Source organism: Molothrus ater, chromosome 6, assembly GCF_012460135.2.
Source record: "Molothrus ater isolate BHLD 08-10-18 breed brown headed cowbird chromosome 6, BPBGC_Mater_1.1, whole genome shotgun sequence".
Classification (NCBI taxonomy): Eukaryota; Metazoa; Chordata; class Aves; order Passeriformes; family Icteridae; genus Molothrus; species Molothrus ater.
Genome location: NC_050483.2, coordinates 26,057,279 through 26,073,656, shown reverse-complemented (window position 1 = coordinate 26,073,656; position 16,378 = coordinate 26,057,279). Strand labels below are relative to the sequence as shown.

Sequence of the window (16,378 nt, the reverse complement as noted above, 5' to 3'; positions counted from 1 at the left end):
ATGCCATACACAGCAGAGATTTAAACACTCTCTAACTTTTTTATACTTCCAGTGTTTTTTCCTTTCTCTGGAGAAAAGATCTCTTAAGCTAATTAGTAACTGATCAGAAATTAGAAGGTGCATGCCTGTTGTCTGTCCTTTCCCGCCTTAGCATGTAAATATTCCCCTTAACACGTACATTTAAAAAAGATAATGGCTCCTTCCTTCCTTCCTTCCTTCCTTCCTTCCTTCCTTCCTTCCTTCCTTCCTTCCTTCCTTCCTTCCTTCCTTCCTTCCTTCCTTCCTTCCTTCCTTCCTTCCTTCCTTCCTTCCTTCCTTCCTTCCTTCCTTCCTTCCTTCCTTCCTTCCTTCCTTCCTTCCTTCCTTCCTTCCTTCCTTCCTTCCTTCCTTCCTTCCTTCCTTCCTTCCTTCCTTCCTTCCTTCCTTCCTTCCTTCCTTCCTTCCTTCCTTCCTTCCTTCCTTCCTTCCTTCCTTCCTTCCTTCCTTCCTTCCTTCCTTCCTTCCTTCCTTCCTTCCTTCCTTCCTTCCTTCCTTCCTTCCTTCCTTCCTTCCTTCCTTCCTTCCTTCCTTCCTTCCTTCCTTCCTTCCTTCCTTCCTTCCTTCCTTCCTTCCTTCCTTCCTTCCTTCCTTCCTTCCTTCCTTCCTTCCTTCCTTCCTTCCTTCCTTCCTTCCTCCTCCTCCCTCCCTCCCTCCCTCCCTCCCTCCCTCCCTCCCTCCCTTCCTCCCTCCCTCCCTCCTTCCCTCCCTCCCTCCCTCCCTCCCTTTTCTTTCCTTCTTTCTCTCTTTTTTTCTTTATCTCTTTCTTTTTCTCTCTCTTTTTTTGATTAAAAAGATGATTTACTGTAATCGCAAAATCACAATAATTTATTCTTAGGTGTGGTTTATTCTTAGGTATGGTTTTAATGTCACTTCTAGATGGCAAGTGGCATAAGGCCAAAAGGAAACACCCAAGGCAAGTTCTTGTTAGGTCAGAGTACAGACTGTGTCATGTTGTATCACCTAAGCACAGGGTGACCTCATTACTGGCAGCAATAAAGCACATTTTTGTAAATGATCCTAACCTTTCACTTAGTGTGAGATTCTGGCTAAAAATATGGAGACTTTGAATTGTAGTGCAGGTCCAAGGAGGACGTGACAAACTTTGTTGAGCCTATGGAGTATAAGATGAGTCATTGAATGGAATTATCAGCTCAACTTTCAAATGAAATGCACAGCTCAGAGTAAAATTATTCTGATACAATAAAAGATTCACTTGAATTGGAATAAAAAATGTCATCATTTCCAAAAGATTTGATTTTGAAAATGCTCAATTTTTTATTTTTCAAAATCTCCTACTTTTTCCTTTTTTACTCTATTGAGGGTTTGCATTTTTGTTTGGTTGTTGGGGTTTTTTAACTTCAGACTACTTTCATAATTAATGTAAGTCCTCCTGCAAATCCATTTTTTCTGAATTAAGACTCACTCCGTGGATATATGCACTGTCATAGAGAAGACTCACTGGAACATCAAGAAGGTGTTGTTTGTTTCATTTTAGAAGTAGAGGGTTCTCTGTGCCAAATGTTAAGCTGGAGTCTGTACCTGGTCTTTACAGGTAAAGATTGAGATAGAAGATATTTACACAGATTTGAAGGATGGCATCTCTCTCATGAAACTCCTGGAGCTGCTCTCTGGAGAAGCTTTGCCCAAACCAAGCCAAGGAAAGATGAGAGTACATTTTCTAGAGAACAACAGCAAAGCCATCACATTTCTGAAATCCAAGGTAAGTTAATATTGATATTAGAGATCACAACAGTTTATGTATGGTATTAATTACTTATAGCCTCCTCATGTTCATTGTGGTTTCCTCCTCTAGTATACAAGAACATATCCTCTGAAGACAGACTAGGGATTTTATTAAAAAGAAAAAAAATTAATCAAATTTAATTTTGTTGTTATTTGAGTAATGTGTTTTAGAAACAGCTAATATTCCATTCCTTTGGAGGAGAGAAATGTGTTTCTTTCCACTCCCTAACCACCAGTTTTCAAAACCATATATAGGAATTTTAAATTTTTGAGACCACTATCCCTTTGCTAGGCTTTTGCTGAAATTCATCATGAGCTGATATAGGAACTTGCACGTCTGTGGACTGATGAAAAGATGTAAACATTAAACCTCTTTGCTTAAGAAAAGGACCTGAACACTCTCTCTAGTAACAGTTTGTTACACTGCAAGCTGGACACGAGTGCATTTATGCTGAACAGATACTGGTTTCTTAGCAGGTACAAGTAAAAGTGATTGGTCCTGAGAATATTGTAGATGGTGACAGAACCTTAATCCTGGGCCTTATCTGGATCATCATACTTCGATTTCAGATTTCATCTATCAAACTTGATAAGGTAAAACTGTATCTTTGTCTTTTTGCTTGTGTAATTGTGGGGGTTTTTTTTCAAAGGGACAAAACAGTGACTTGGAGATAGAACATTCATGTTCTTCACCCTACAAATTTTTTACCAACTTTTGACTTCATGTTGAATTTCTCTGTCAATAGTTTTCTCTAGATTTGAGTCCCATGACACTGCTCTGAAGAAGCACATGCTTTTTAAAATCATTTAACGTGTACTCTAAGAACGTGAAAAACAAGGTTCTATAAGGGTATTATGAAATCAAAGTTGATCAATTCTAACATTAGACCTGAACACATAATATTTTGTTTCTGAGTTCTATTTCACAGCTAAGGATAATAAACTTATTAATAAACAAATAAACTGAACTTTCCTTTCTGCCCGATTTCTACAGACCTTACAGAAGAGAAACATTTAAAATAATTCAGCACCTACATTTTACCTTATAGTTTCTGCATTCATTCATTTCACTTTTTTTTTAAGTTGAAACCTTCTATTTTTATGTTAAATTTTTCTACCTTTATGACAGATACAGTCTGTAAGCCATGACTTTGAGTGGATCTGTGAATTGAACAAAAGTAATACGAAGTGACCTTTGGGAACATAAGCGTAAACTCATTGATAATATTTTCATATATTGTTGACACCAATTTTTCTTTTCCCTGTTCTCTTCACAGGAAGAATTTGGAGGTAGAGCTGATGTTCTATTTGCCAATGAAGCCTTATTGCTATGGTGTCAGCATAAAACTGCCAGCTATTCCAATGTGAGTGTGAAGGACTTCTCCAAAAGTTGGAGTGATGGGCTGGCCTTCAATGCACTCATACATGCTCACAGGTAAGATTTGATGGATCAGTTCGGGCAGAGTTGCTCATTGCTGTTTCTAGCTCTGACACAAGTTGTTCCAGGGTCTGAATTACAAGTTTTTGTCAAGAAACTGTTAGATACTCTCTGCCCTTTCTTACTGAAGACTCTTCTTTCTTAAATTCTCTCTCTCCTTGGAAGGAAGAACAAAAAGCTCCTGCTTGGAAGCTCCTTTACTTGGGTATAATATTGAATTTTCAGGGGAATATCATGTATCTGAACAGTACTGCCCATTTGGTCTTAGCCCCTCAGTCATGTTCCCTTTGCTCTTTTTCTAAAATCTTTTTCAGCCAGTGATTTTATTGTATGAACTTTGGAGCATGTATATCTTCCTGTTCAATTGTAATAGAGTAAGCAACTTCTCAGTCTCTTTTTTTCTCCCTTCTCTGTCCCTTTGAAAAAGAGTGAAGGAAATAGCCAAAAGCAGGAGAGAAAAACCATCTATGATAACCTTGAACACTTCTTTGTCCTCAACAGTTCTGCTATATCTTACAGGGGATACCATAGTGGGATTGTGGAACTTCCCCAGCTGGGAGTCACCTCCCTTCTCACAACTGTCTCTCTAGTGGGCTTTGGTTTTCACCCACTGGGGAAGAGGAGAAATAAGGGCAGACATTTGTTGGGAGTGGTAATTCAATTTCATAGAAAACAATTTTCTTCCTGCTATGTGGGCAAGGGACAATGCTCTTAAATGAAGTTCAGGGTCAAAGTAATTCCAGCGTTAATGTCACGTAAATTAACAGTTACATGACTATTAACTTAGTCTCATAAACAGTTTACGGTTTATGATCTGAAAGAATTTACTACAAACATAAATCTTCCTTCATCTCCATGCCCTCTTTTTCTCCTTGCCCAGGCCTGATCTTATCCACTATAGCTCACTGCGGCAGGAGCAGCCCATTAAAAACCTGAACAATGCCTTTGATGTTGCTGAGAAAGAGTTTGGAATCAGCAAACTGCTTGATGCTGAGGATGTGGCAGTGCCCTATCCAGATGAGAGATCCATCATGACTTATGTGTCACTCTATTACCACTACTTCTCCAGGCTGAAACAAGGCCAGACAATACAAAAGAGACTTAACAAGGTAAATGCATTGCTATCTTTGGAAGTTATAAGTTAAAAAGGTAAAGCTAAATTTAATTTGGAACTGTGGGGGGGTTTCTGCAAGCTCAACTTCAGGATCATTTTAACTGAATCAAAAGGCACAGCCATCTGAAAGACATGGTACCTTGAGACTTGTACCTGTACACTCTCTGATGTCCAAGAGGGTTGCAATTATCTCACTGAAAATCAATCCCTTTTTGACCTCACGGTTTCTGTTTGAGAATAGATAGGGTTCCAAGGCAGCTTGAGGCATAGAGATCTCAATAAAATTTGAAGAAGATTAAGACTAGGCAAAAGCAGTCCTAATCAACAGTTTTCTCATTTAATAGGAATGATGATCCCTTCCTCTATAGAGCTACTTTGGATTTTGATCTCCTTTGAAAATCCTCATCCTTTCTTTCTAACTCCTTAGGTGAAAAATGAAAAAAACCCAACCAAACAAAAAGCCCAAAGAAATGAAACAAAACCAAAACAACTTAATACCACCACCACCACCACCAAATAAAACTGAGAGAATGCTAGCTAAATTGGCTGAATTTTTAAAAAAATTATTGATTTTTTATTAATTTTTTATTAAATTTAGCTAAGTTATGGGTTTTTTTCTGTTTCCACATACAATTCACCTCACATAAAAATGAGCTATATTAAAAATTTCTTGTATCCCACTGATGGAAAACTAAAGGAATTTTGTAGTTGTTCCTCTGAAGACCACTTCCTTTGAGAGAATTTGTCTTCTATCTCCAGAGAATTCTGTTCTTGTTTTGACAAAACTACAAAAGAAGTAGCCTGCAGAAAACCTACACATCCAGGATGGGTCCTATGAACATCCGGATTCAGAGAACTGCCTGTGCAGTTGAGAGGGGGAGTACATTGCTTAGAGGGAGGAACAAAAATTCACACTGAGACTTCCCTGGTGGTGACAAGGTGAAAAGGTTTTGCAAAACAGGGTTTGGTCAGCTAAAAATGTGGTCTGGGTCAAGGATCAGATGATCCTGTAGCATGGCTCCCCACAGCACTGAGCTTGTTAGTGTGGAAGGAGTTTCTGGAGGATGCTTTTTTTGTCAGAAAACTCAATGTTAGGTAGTCCTGCAAGGAGCAGGGAGTTGGACTGAATGGGCCTTAGGGGTCCCTACCAATTAGAGATACTCTAGGATGATAAGTATTAGAGCAGCATGTTCTCCAAAGAGATGCATTGGATGAGAGCAGGATTTGGAATTCAGTCAAAGCTTGGGCATCAGTCAGGAGAGTGGGCAGTAGGACTCCACAGCTCTACACATGGGTCACTGGATTTTGGCCAGGAAGCATTATTTATCTTTTGATAAACATGAAATAGTCCTTGAGTCCACAAGCATGTATTAGAGGAACTGTAAGGAGCAAGCAGGCCATAACTTTTGTATTTTATGAGTAAGCAGTTTGCTTACTCTGTCTTTCTCATTGTGCTCCACTGTTTTTTCCTTTTTTCATAGTTATAGTTATTCTTTCTTTTCTCTCTCTCCACTTACCTGCTCCTTTTTCTCCCTTTGACTCCTTCCCTATTTTTAGCCTGTCTCGAATATTGCATTCCCATCGTCCCGCATTTCTGACACACACAATCAGAAGGAGAAGGAAACAGATGTTAATCTCTTCATGTCCTTATACCCCTCAAACAGATGGCTCTGAATTTGCTGATAGGATTGGGAGGGAAGCCTGAATGTGTCAAGGAAGCCTTTGGGTTCAGACTAAGTGTATGACCAGGATGGCAGAGAGAAACAGCTCTGGAAGGCAAATCTCCTTTCCTCTCTCACCTGAGGTCTAAGATCTGCATTTGCTTGGGTCTTTCAGCAAGAACTGGGTACGATGGCAGAAAATTCAGAAGGGAGCCCTGATGTCATGGGCTGCTTTTCCTGCACTAAAGTTGGTGTTGTTTTACAGCTCTTACAAAACTGCAGCACTTAGTGATTGCCAAGTGCACTTTCTGGTAAGCAAAAGCAGATTACCACTTGGAAGGACTGGGTCTTTTCCCAGTGCCATCTCCCTCACTAATCTGCCTGGCTGGGGCAGGCAAACTCAGGAGAATGATAGAGACAGCATTATTCAGCACTACACCTGACATTTGTAGGAATAAAGATCTGTGTCTTTACTAAGTTAGGGTGAGGAAAAAAATAATATGAAGTAAAAAGACAAAGATGGAAAAAATGTAAAATGGAAAGAAAGGATAATTTGATTCTAACACCTTTTGTTTCATTAGGGATTCAATTCTAGATGTTTGCTCCAGTATTTACCTGAACTTGAAATAAAGGCAAGTCAGGCCACAAATGAAACAGATAAATGTCTTGGTCTTGAAAAGTTAGTATTAAATCAGAGTTAACATCCCTACTAAAGCCCTGTTTGACCAAAAAACGTTTTCTAGTAATTTTAATAAAGAGAAACAGTTCCAACAGAAGAGATGGAGAAGGAGATGTTTGACCACAGTCTGCTGTGTGCATGTGAGAACCAGGATCTTGTCAGATGGTCTCCTAAATCCTAAGTGGTGAAGCTAAAAGGGTGTAGTTACAGATTAGCCTAGAGTTGTTTGGGGTTGAGGAATGAGACTGGTAAAAAAAATCTGTTTTTTTTTCAATTGTGAAACAAAAATTGTGAACCATGCTGTTTATTCCAAAATATTTTCTTAAATAAGAACTGAAATGAAACATTAAATAATATTGATTTATCTGTGTTTTATGGAAGGCTGTTCTAGCATTTCACCTAGCCTCAGATGTGACAGCTATTAGCACATCAATATAAAAATATGCTAATATGATGACTGCTGGAGGCACTGCTTTCTGTTCACCCACCATGCTTCATTCTGTTTCTTATGTGGCTTGTCATTTTATATTCCCATTTCAGATTGTGTTCCTCCTGAAGGAGATAGATGACTTGAAGCTCCAGTATGAGCAGATGGTCTCTGACCTCCTGAAATGGATTAAACAGAAGGTGGTGGAACTGGATGACCATCATTTCCCCAACTCTCTTCAGGAAATGTGGCTGCTCATGGCTAACTTTAAAACCTTCCGCACTGTGGAGAAACCCCCCAAATACCAAGAGAAGGGCATGATTGAAGCTCATCTCTTCAACATCAGGACCAAGCAGAGAGCCAACAATCAACGGCCATACTTGCCCCCAGAGGGGAAGATGCTGCAGGATGTGGAAAAGCACTGGATCATCCTGGAAAAGTCAGAGCACAACCGTGGAAAAGCACTGCAGAAGGAGATGCTGAGGCTGGAAAGGCTGGAACAGCTAGCCCAGAGGTTCCTGAAGAAGGCAGCCCTGCGTGAGTCCTACTTGGAAGACATGAGGAAAGTGATCGGGAAGCAGGACTTCTGGCCAGAGAGTGTGGACAGGATGGAGGCTGCCAGTAAGAAGCTGGAAGCCATTGTGGCAGATGTGCTGCCCAGGAGGGAACGCTTCACAGCTTTGGATGAAATGGCCTCCGTTATCAGCCAGGAGAACTATCACAGCAAAGATCAAATCTTGCAGAAGTGAGTGATGGCTGAGAAACTCTGTGGTAGTGGAGGTCAATATTAGTTGAAATTCTGTGGTGTGGTAGAAGGAAATGAATCATAACTGTGAATCCTATCTTTGCTCCTCATGAGTAGAACTGTCAGCAATTTCTTCTACCTGTGAACAGCAGATAAGACAAACACTTAATCTTCTTCAAAATTCTAACTTTTTTCCTTGAATGATCAAAGCCTCAGACCAATTTAGAGTGAAAAATATTTTTAAGGTATTTTTGTTATTTATGAAAGTATACCTACAAATTTCTACCAAATATTCTATCTGCCATGAAAAAATGCTTAGAGAGATACTATTTTTTCCCCAAACCAACACATTTCTATTTCAGTCTGCAATTTGGGGAGATATGAATTGTTTAAGGCATGGTATTCTCAGATTAACTCCATTTTGGAGAGAAATTATATATTCTCTGATTATCTCAGGTTATTATATAACCTGATTTGTGAGTATCTAAGAATGCCATACAAACAACTTCTCTCATGGTGCTTTTCTAAATTCAGACAAAATCAAGACCCTCTGTGAAAACTCAGAAAATCAGTTTAAAAATAGTAAATCAGACTATGAGATCAGATTGTGATTTATGATGTGGTTTAGATTAATGTTTTACTTTAAGCAGCCATTTAAAGAACACTTCTTTATTTTCCAGCCTTTCCACTGTATCAAGCAAAACACTGTAGCAAATAAAAGGATGTTTTATGAACATCCTTAAAAATAATGTCTAAATTTTAAGAAGTCAATGACAGTTGATGTGCTAGTCAAAATTCCTATAATAACATTCTTTTGACCTGTTTTGTGTTCCTGGCCTGTCCTTGTACACTGATGTCAAGAGTCATGTGTGTTCATTTAATTCCTCTAAAGCTGCAAGCACTGAGAATCCTCCAGTGATGCCCAAGGTCTTTGGTCCAAACTGTTAATTTCTTTCCCTTCCATTGCAGGCAAAGGAATATTTCAAAGCAATGGCAGGACCTCCTGGATCAGCTGCAGAGACGAGAACAATCCCTGGGAACCATGCAGGAAATTCTGGGCCTCCTGAGGGACATAGATGCCATTTCAGAGGAGCTGAAAGAGCTGCAGGTACTGAGCCCTCTCCAGCAGCACACAACTTGCAGTGCTGCCAATGTGTGTCCCCATGTTCCAGGGACTGGCTGCTGCCAACAGGAGATAAGTCTATCAGCTACTAGAAAAAATAGACAATTTTTACCTAGATGTCTAATTGAGCATTTTGGTTCATCATCACAGATAACTACACGAGGAAAAACAGGCTTTGCTCTAGGGGATTTCCCTAATAGGAAAGCCAGGAATCCTATTACATGGAATGTACTACAGGTTCAAGTTATATGGTAATATAAAGATGTGAAACAGTATTTTCTAAATTTACGAGTACAAAAGCAAAAGTGGAATAAACACACTCCTGTTTCCATTCCACATTATTCTTCTGAATAGCTTCTGGAAGCTCCTGCAGTAATTTTACAGATGGGAATTAGCTCAGCCTTACAGGTATATAAGCTCATGAGAAAGAAAAGTTCCACTGCAAATGCACAGTGGTTGCTTTTACCAAGAATTTCCAACTGTTACCAGAGTGTTAAAGCACAAACTCTTCAGCATGAGAAATAACTGGGTTCATATTGATTTTGTAATGGAAGGAAGTATGTGTACATTCTTTGCCTTGAAGACAGAAAAATCCTCATGACTACAGGTTGCTTTGTACTCAAGCTGAAAGAGTCAGCATGGTATATGAAGCTATGAATTTCAAATTAAAGATAAGAGATATCGCTAAGTTACAGATATTTCTGTCCTACTGCTAGTAGGCAAAGAATATCTAATGGTAATATTGGAACAGCAATAGTCTGAGAATATGGGAAAAGATTGGTAAGGAGAGATAGTACCCTAGGATTAATAGTTGTATCCATTGATACAATTAGGAAGGAGACAGACTGATAAGCACTTCTCACCAGTCACCAATTAACTATTATAAAGTATTTATTTTCATTATTTACATAGGCAAGTAGGCTCCTCAAACGAAAGAACATTGCAGTTAGAACATATCATAGAATGGGATATTGTGGAATTCTTCAAATACAGACTGTGAATCAATCTGCCTACAGTTGGGTCTATAGCAAAGATATATTCATTGCACCCACAAATCCTGAGACCTTGAGTGCTTCATCAGAAGATATATCTTAGATGCCTATTTGATGAGCCCATTATTTACACTGCAACAGATCAAAACTCTGGATTGTTGCCATTAGCTTCTGGAATTGGAAAAAAAAAGTATAATTTCTCTAAATAGGCAGGTTTTTAGCTTTACCTATCTGACATTCTAGGACATTTAGAAGCTATGAGAGACAACAGGAACCTTTGAACTGATTTATTTGCACTGAGATCCTGGATGGACTCTCTGAAATTGTCTAATATTTTCTTCTCACTTTGTAGGTGCTGGTGAATTCCCAGGATTGTGGGAAGCAGCTCCTTGAAGTAGTAGATTTGCTGCAGAATCACAACTTGGTTGACTCGCAGATCTCTTCCTATGATGACAGATTGACACACATCACCCAGAGAACAGCAGAAATCAGCAAGGACAGCACAGTTAAATCAGAATTGCTTTATGCAAAAGTTCAGATGCTTCGTCAGCTGTACCAGAACCTCACAGCTCAGAGCAAGTCACGGTAGGGCTGTGCTTGTGGCTCTGTTCTTCCTGATTAGGATGCCCAATGTGCCATTCTTTAATGAGAAGGCACAGCTTCCCAGCATTTGAAATTTTGTCATTTCTCCATTTAACAAGACATAACAAAAGCAACTCGAGTGTCTTGATTGCACTTGTGAAAGGATCACTCACTTTCATAGATGAGAAACAGATTCACTCTCAGCATTTATTATAACTTGCTTTATGAGAAGTCTGAATAGCAAATGGTTATCTCCTCATCTCCTGGAGAAAGAAGAAATATAATTTTGTTTCTTTTGTCTTATTCCATGAATAAATTAATATATGACAAAGAGGAACTAAAGGCATTCAAATTCTCAATTTTTAAATATTTCTTCAATCAATCTACCACTGTCTTCATGGAATCTTAATTCTGACAGTCACATACTGTTTGTTTCCTTGGTTCAGTAAATCTCAGCTAGAAGAAGCCTTGAAGCTTTTTGAATTCTTCCGTGATTGCAAAGAGGAAGAATCATGGATCTCTGAGAAGTGGAAGCTGGCAAGAATGACAACATTAGGGAAAGATGTCAGCCAGATCACAGCCTCTATTCAGAAGAACAAGGTATCTTACTTTGTTGCTGGCGCCTTGTCTTTGTATTAAAGCAAGATTTTAGATCATCCATGTCTTTCAGTTCAGTCAGTGCAGCACTTATAAGAATGCTGTCAAACTAATCCTTATCTTAAGGATAAGATAATCTTTATCTTATTTCAGAGTTTGGAATTTTTAAAAAATGTATAGAGTAGGCATTTTTTTCCAAAAGAGGAGAAATAAAAGAGTATAGAAGGAATATGCTTCATACTGAAGTAGAAGTGGGCCTTCTTGTGAAGACATTGAGCTCCATACTAGCTAACTTTTGATGGGCAAAAAAAAAGGTTTGCTAGTTTCTGTGTTTCTCACCTTTTTTTCCCATCCAAGAGAGATGAGGGTAAAGAGAGAAATGGTGAAAATATCAGACATGGGGCTCTTGGAAATTCTTGCATGACAGCAGCAGAGAGTAGGAGCCACTCTTTTCTCTTGGCTGGTGGAGAATGAGCTGTGCTGACATGTTTTCTGTCCTTGTGCTAGGCTCTTGAGGCAGAGTGCAATTCACACAGGGCCATATGTACAGAAGTGATGAGGAAGGGCTGGGAGCTCAGCCAGAAGAACCCCATGCGCCAGGACGACATTCTGAGGCAGACAGACAACCTCCAGAAGCTGTGGCAGCAGCTCCAAGATGAGATTGCTGATCGCAAAAGCCGCCTGCAGGCAGCAGCCCTCATCAAACAGGTAAGAGGTTCTACTGGGGTGTGTGATATGTGGGACATGCATGTAGCTCAGTTCTGCCCCATGCCCCCACGCAGAAGACAACACTGGCAGGAAAGACTTCATCTGTTGGTCTTCAAAAAGATCTCTGGCAGTGAAGTCTCAATCCTCCTGCAAGCCAGGCACACAGGAGATTTGAGCAGCTGGGAGATGCTTTAAAGGTAAAAGTGCTAATGGAAATAACTCACATGACAGTGCTAATGCAGAGTCTTTTTAGAGGGTGGATCAGGTACCTGTGTGACATATTTCAAAAATGAAAAAAACTTCCAAAGACCACCAACAAAAGAAACACATTGTTAGACTTAGATTGACCGTGAACTTCACAAATCCTGCAAATTGTTTGACCCTTCCATTCTGACCTACAATTTTACTCCCACAAACATGCACACATCTGCAAATAAAGAATTTGTATAAAAGCAACATTCTTAAATCATATCACATTATCTCAGGTATTCTTATTTTCTCCTTCTTAAGATTTTGCTCTGTTGTTTCCATTAAATGTTTGAACAAAACTGAACAGCTGTTTTCTGAAGAAAGTCTAAATTCTCTCTTCTCTCTATTGACACAATTATGGTGTTTTTGTTTTTCTTTGTCCCTCATTACTATGGGCATTCTTTGTTTCCTGTTGTTACTTTATTCTATGTCTCAAACCCATGTTTCACCCTTCTACAACCATAGCCAGGCAGATTGCAAATTCTGGAAAAAAGTAAACTTCTGTTGTAGACCAAGTTCATTGCTTGTTCCTTAAACAATTAGAAAATATCTGTTGGTCTTACATAGTGATGCCTACAGCATCATACATTTTATTGCTGCTGTTATGCACCACAAAGTTTTAGCTAGTTAGGAGTTTTTAAGCAGCTACATATGCAATCCTTGAATCTCTTTACTCACTATAATTCTGTGCATTAGCTGTGTTGTGAGCATGAAATACATCACGAGCTTAGAGTTACCTTATCCATAGCTGTCACAACACCTGGAAGTAACCTGATGGCTACAGACCTAATGGAATTTCCCCTTATTCATAATTTTACAAAGAGGAAGGAGCTGGATATAATACTTCCAGCATGAATGCAAGTGTTTTCCTCCCTGTGCTCCTTCAGTACTTTGCTGACATCGATGAAGCAGATTCGTGGCTGCGAGAAAGGCAGCCCCTTCTCGCCAGCAAGGACTACGGCAAAGATGAGTCAAGCGCCGAAGCGCTGCTGCATCGTCACCTGCGCCTGGAGAAGGAGATCGCAGCCTATTCCTCCGAGATGAGGCGCCTCAAGGAGCAGGCTGACATTGCAGCACAGCAGGCTCCAGCTGCAGTAAGTAGGGAAGGGATTGTGTCACACTGTGTTGAAGAATGTAAGCGAAATTGTTCTTCAATTATTTATTTTTTATTTATTTTACCCAAATAGAATATTCCAAATTAAGTTTTTAATTAGAACTGGGGGAAATTTTTTAGGCAAAAAAGAAGTTACTTGTCTGCTCATAGCACACCTAGTTACTATTCTTTCAAGTGCTAGAAATGCTCTCATCCATGTTAGTACCTCTACTGGTCCTCAGAAATACATTCTCACTGTTCATTCTCATAAAATTATTAATTTTAATAATCTTTAAAAAGCAGACATTTAATCAAAACATCCTTACAAATTCTTCTGGTACCCTAATGTAGAGAAGAACTATCCCACAACTCCAGGAGCAGCTCATTCCATCCCTTATTATTAAGACAAATGAGATGAAGTTAAGCTCTTCAGATGCCCCTCTTTTTCACTGACTAGAAAGGGAACTTTTTACCTGAAATCAGTTCATTTAATAACAGAATTCAGGGGATATGAATGAATGACACATTTCATAGTTTATGTTAAATGTCTATATTCACTCAATGTTTAGCCCAAAAATTTGAGAGCAATGGGCATCTCTTGTGGTCTTTCCTTTACCTCATCAATCCAACATTAATTTTTATTAGAAAAATATTTTATTACTTTGCTATGAAATGTGAAAAAGCACATGACAAGATGGTGTTGATGCACAAATAGAAGTATTGATTCACTACGGCACTCACAGATTTTGAAACTGGAGGTGTTCAGGTACAGAAACATCACCACAAAGAGAACCATGAGCACAGTCAGTTGCCTTGCTTTGTTGGCACTCCTGAAAAAAAAAGCTTCTCCAACCAAGCAACTCTGATTTGGGCAGAAAATGAAAATTTTTACTGTATCAATACATTTTAAAATGAGCTGAATTAAACTTCTTCTTTAAACAAAACCAAAATATTTTTCAGGTTTTTAAATTAATTTCTCAGAATAAAACAGTGGAAACAGTTCCCAAAAAATACTGTAAGTTTTTGGTTTAAAGGGTCACAATGCTGTGATTTGAACTAGCAAATCCAAATTTTCCTTCCAAGTGAAATTTTATCCAAATCAGAAATTCTTATCCGTTGATTTTGTTAAATTTTTCTTAACAGATGACAAAGAGGGAAGCCCCAAGTGACTTAAACCAAAAGATAACTAAGCTACCATTCAGTCGAACCTGGGCAACATCTGAAACTGCATCCACTGGAACCTCAAGTCTGGATGATCATTTTCTTCCAGAGAATATCTGGAAGACCCAAGAAGAAATAGATTCACTTTATGAACATCTACAGAGCATGGCTGAGGTATAATATCCCCTTCTGCTGTGCAGTTCATGAAAAAATCCAAACCAGTGAAAAATTGAAATTAATTGCTTTACTGGCTTCTGCTTTTCAGTTTAATAATGTGCCTCAATCCTCTTAATTCCTGTAGGACTTCAAGCCTTGAGATTATCATCGAAGTTTTGTATCAAAACAGATTTTATGTGGGCAAATTTCCCATTTATATTCCAGTATTTTAGTCCATGAAAAGCAGATTCTTTTGTGTAATCCTTTTCTTTTCCCCCCTTAATGGTTGCTTCTTGTAGCTCCTCAATCACCAGGCTTTCTTGCCTGACACCAGAAAAAATAAACTGCAACCTGTATTTTGTTAATATGCTACTCTTCACTCACACCTGCTCTAATCATGCCCTAAAGACTGACACAAACATGTTGTATGTGACTTTTACATATTCTAGAAACTGCTGCCTTATGCCTTCAGCAAGCAGCAGCAGGTTGCACAGCAGCTTTCCTTACTGTCCAGAGGCTGAGCACCCTCCAAATTATTCTCTTATGCTTTTAAACCACTGTTTCTCTGGAAGAAATATTGTGATCTTAAAATTTCATGTTCTGTTCTCTTTCAGCAGTGTCTGGGAAAACTGCTAAGGTACTAATACTATGTTTATTGTAGCTTAAATGGAAGGATCTTTTTTCTGTTGCTTCAAATGGTAAGGAGTTATTACAACAATAGTTAAGTCTTCATCTCTCTTATAGAACAGAAAAAAGGCTCTGGAGGAGATGATTGGATATTATCGCTTCTGTAGCTCTTGCGAAGAATTTCAGTCATGGATGAGAGATAAAGAGAACATTTTCCGCACTCTTCAACCACAAGCAGACAATGTGGAGGTCATGCAGCAGAAATACCAGGTATCCCTTTTTCCTCTTCCCAGATGACACCTTTTTAATCAATTTTACCTTAAGAAAAATGATAAAGTTGAGAAATTATGTTTTAGAGCCTTTTCATTAATTTCAACTTAGAGAGTCATGCATAGGCCAGATATTTCTTTTGTACAGACTATGCCAAATTACTGAAGCTGATGTGACTGTGTCCCTTTATCTTCCTGTGAACACGGTATCCTGTAAAAATACCATGCTACACAAGGATTCTTTCTGTCATTTATCTTGCATCACTTTAAAAAGTACCAAATTATGAAAAAATCCATCAGTGCACTTGCATCCCAGTGGAGTGGGACAAATGTGCACAGTGTGCACAACAGGGAGGACAGGGGGATGCAGGGGAATTGTGTGCACATGTGTGCATGGAGAAGGCAGGCAAGGGAAGAAGCCACCTGTGGAAGAGGGATATGAGTGGATGTAAGAGATGATAGAGAATTGTGTCCACAGAAACAGAAAAACCTCATGTTCTTCATTATTGTATTTTTCCATTTTAGAGATTTTTAACGGAACTGGCTGCAGGCAAAGGCCAGCTGGAAGACATTGAAAACTTAGCTGCTAAATATGGGAAGATCAGTCCCAGCAAATATTTTGAGATCCAGACTTGGATGGAAAAGATCAACATCAGGTAAAAGTGCTACTGATAAGCAGAGGATTGTGTAACAGGGATAATTGGAAAGCTGACTATTCTAGACCCTTCTAGACAACAGTGCCACCAACGGGAAAGGGGCAGCCCTCAGCTGGCTGTAGGCTGGCCCTGAGCTCAGTGCCATGTCTCCAGGACTGAGGGGGGCTCCTAGGACCCTGGTACCAAATTGCTTAAACTGTAGAAATTTTTGTGTGCCTGTAAAAGCACAATGTGAATTCATCCACAGGTGACGATGTTGTATTCAGAGTAGTTCTGCAGCACTGATTTGGTTACTTAAGCATCAGGGTGAGGACATACT

At 39.1% G+C, this 16,378-nt stretch overlaps 1 protein-coding gene across 1 annotated transcript in view; it reads left to right on the top strand.

Moving 5' to 3' along the window:
* Positions 1-16,378, top strand: part of SPTBN5 (spectrin beta, non-erythrocytic 5) — a 90,863-nt gene that overhangs the window by 1,656 nt on the left and 72,829 nt on the right. Inside the window, exons 2-14 of the mRNA XM_036385005.1 lie at positions 1,592-1,759; positions 2,257-2,376; positions 3,060-3,217; positions 4,101-4,329; positions 7,215-7,846; positions 8,816-8,954; positions 10,314-10,546; positions 10,990-11,143; positions 11,648-11,848; positions 12,985-13,191; positions 14,334-14,525; positions 15,252-15,404; positions 15,929-16,059. Of these exons, the coding sequence (XP_036240898.1) occupies positions 1,592-1,759; positions 2,257-2,376; positions 3,060-3,217; positions 4,101-4,329; positions 7,215-7,846; positions 8,816-8,954; positions 10,314-10,546; positions 10,990-11,143; positions 11,648-11,848; positions 12,985-13,191; positions 14,334-14,525; positions 15,252-15,404; positions 15,929-16,059 (2,717 nt within the window). The remainder of the gene's footprint in view (positions 1-1,591; positions 1,760-2,256; positions 2,377-3,059; positions 3,218-4,100; positions 4,330-7,214; positions 7,847-8,815; positions 8,955-10,313; positions 10,547-10,989; positions 11,144-11,647; positions 11,849-12,984; positions 13,192-14,333; positions 14,526-15,251; positions 15,405-15,928; positions 16,060-16,378) is intronic.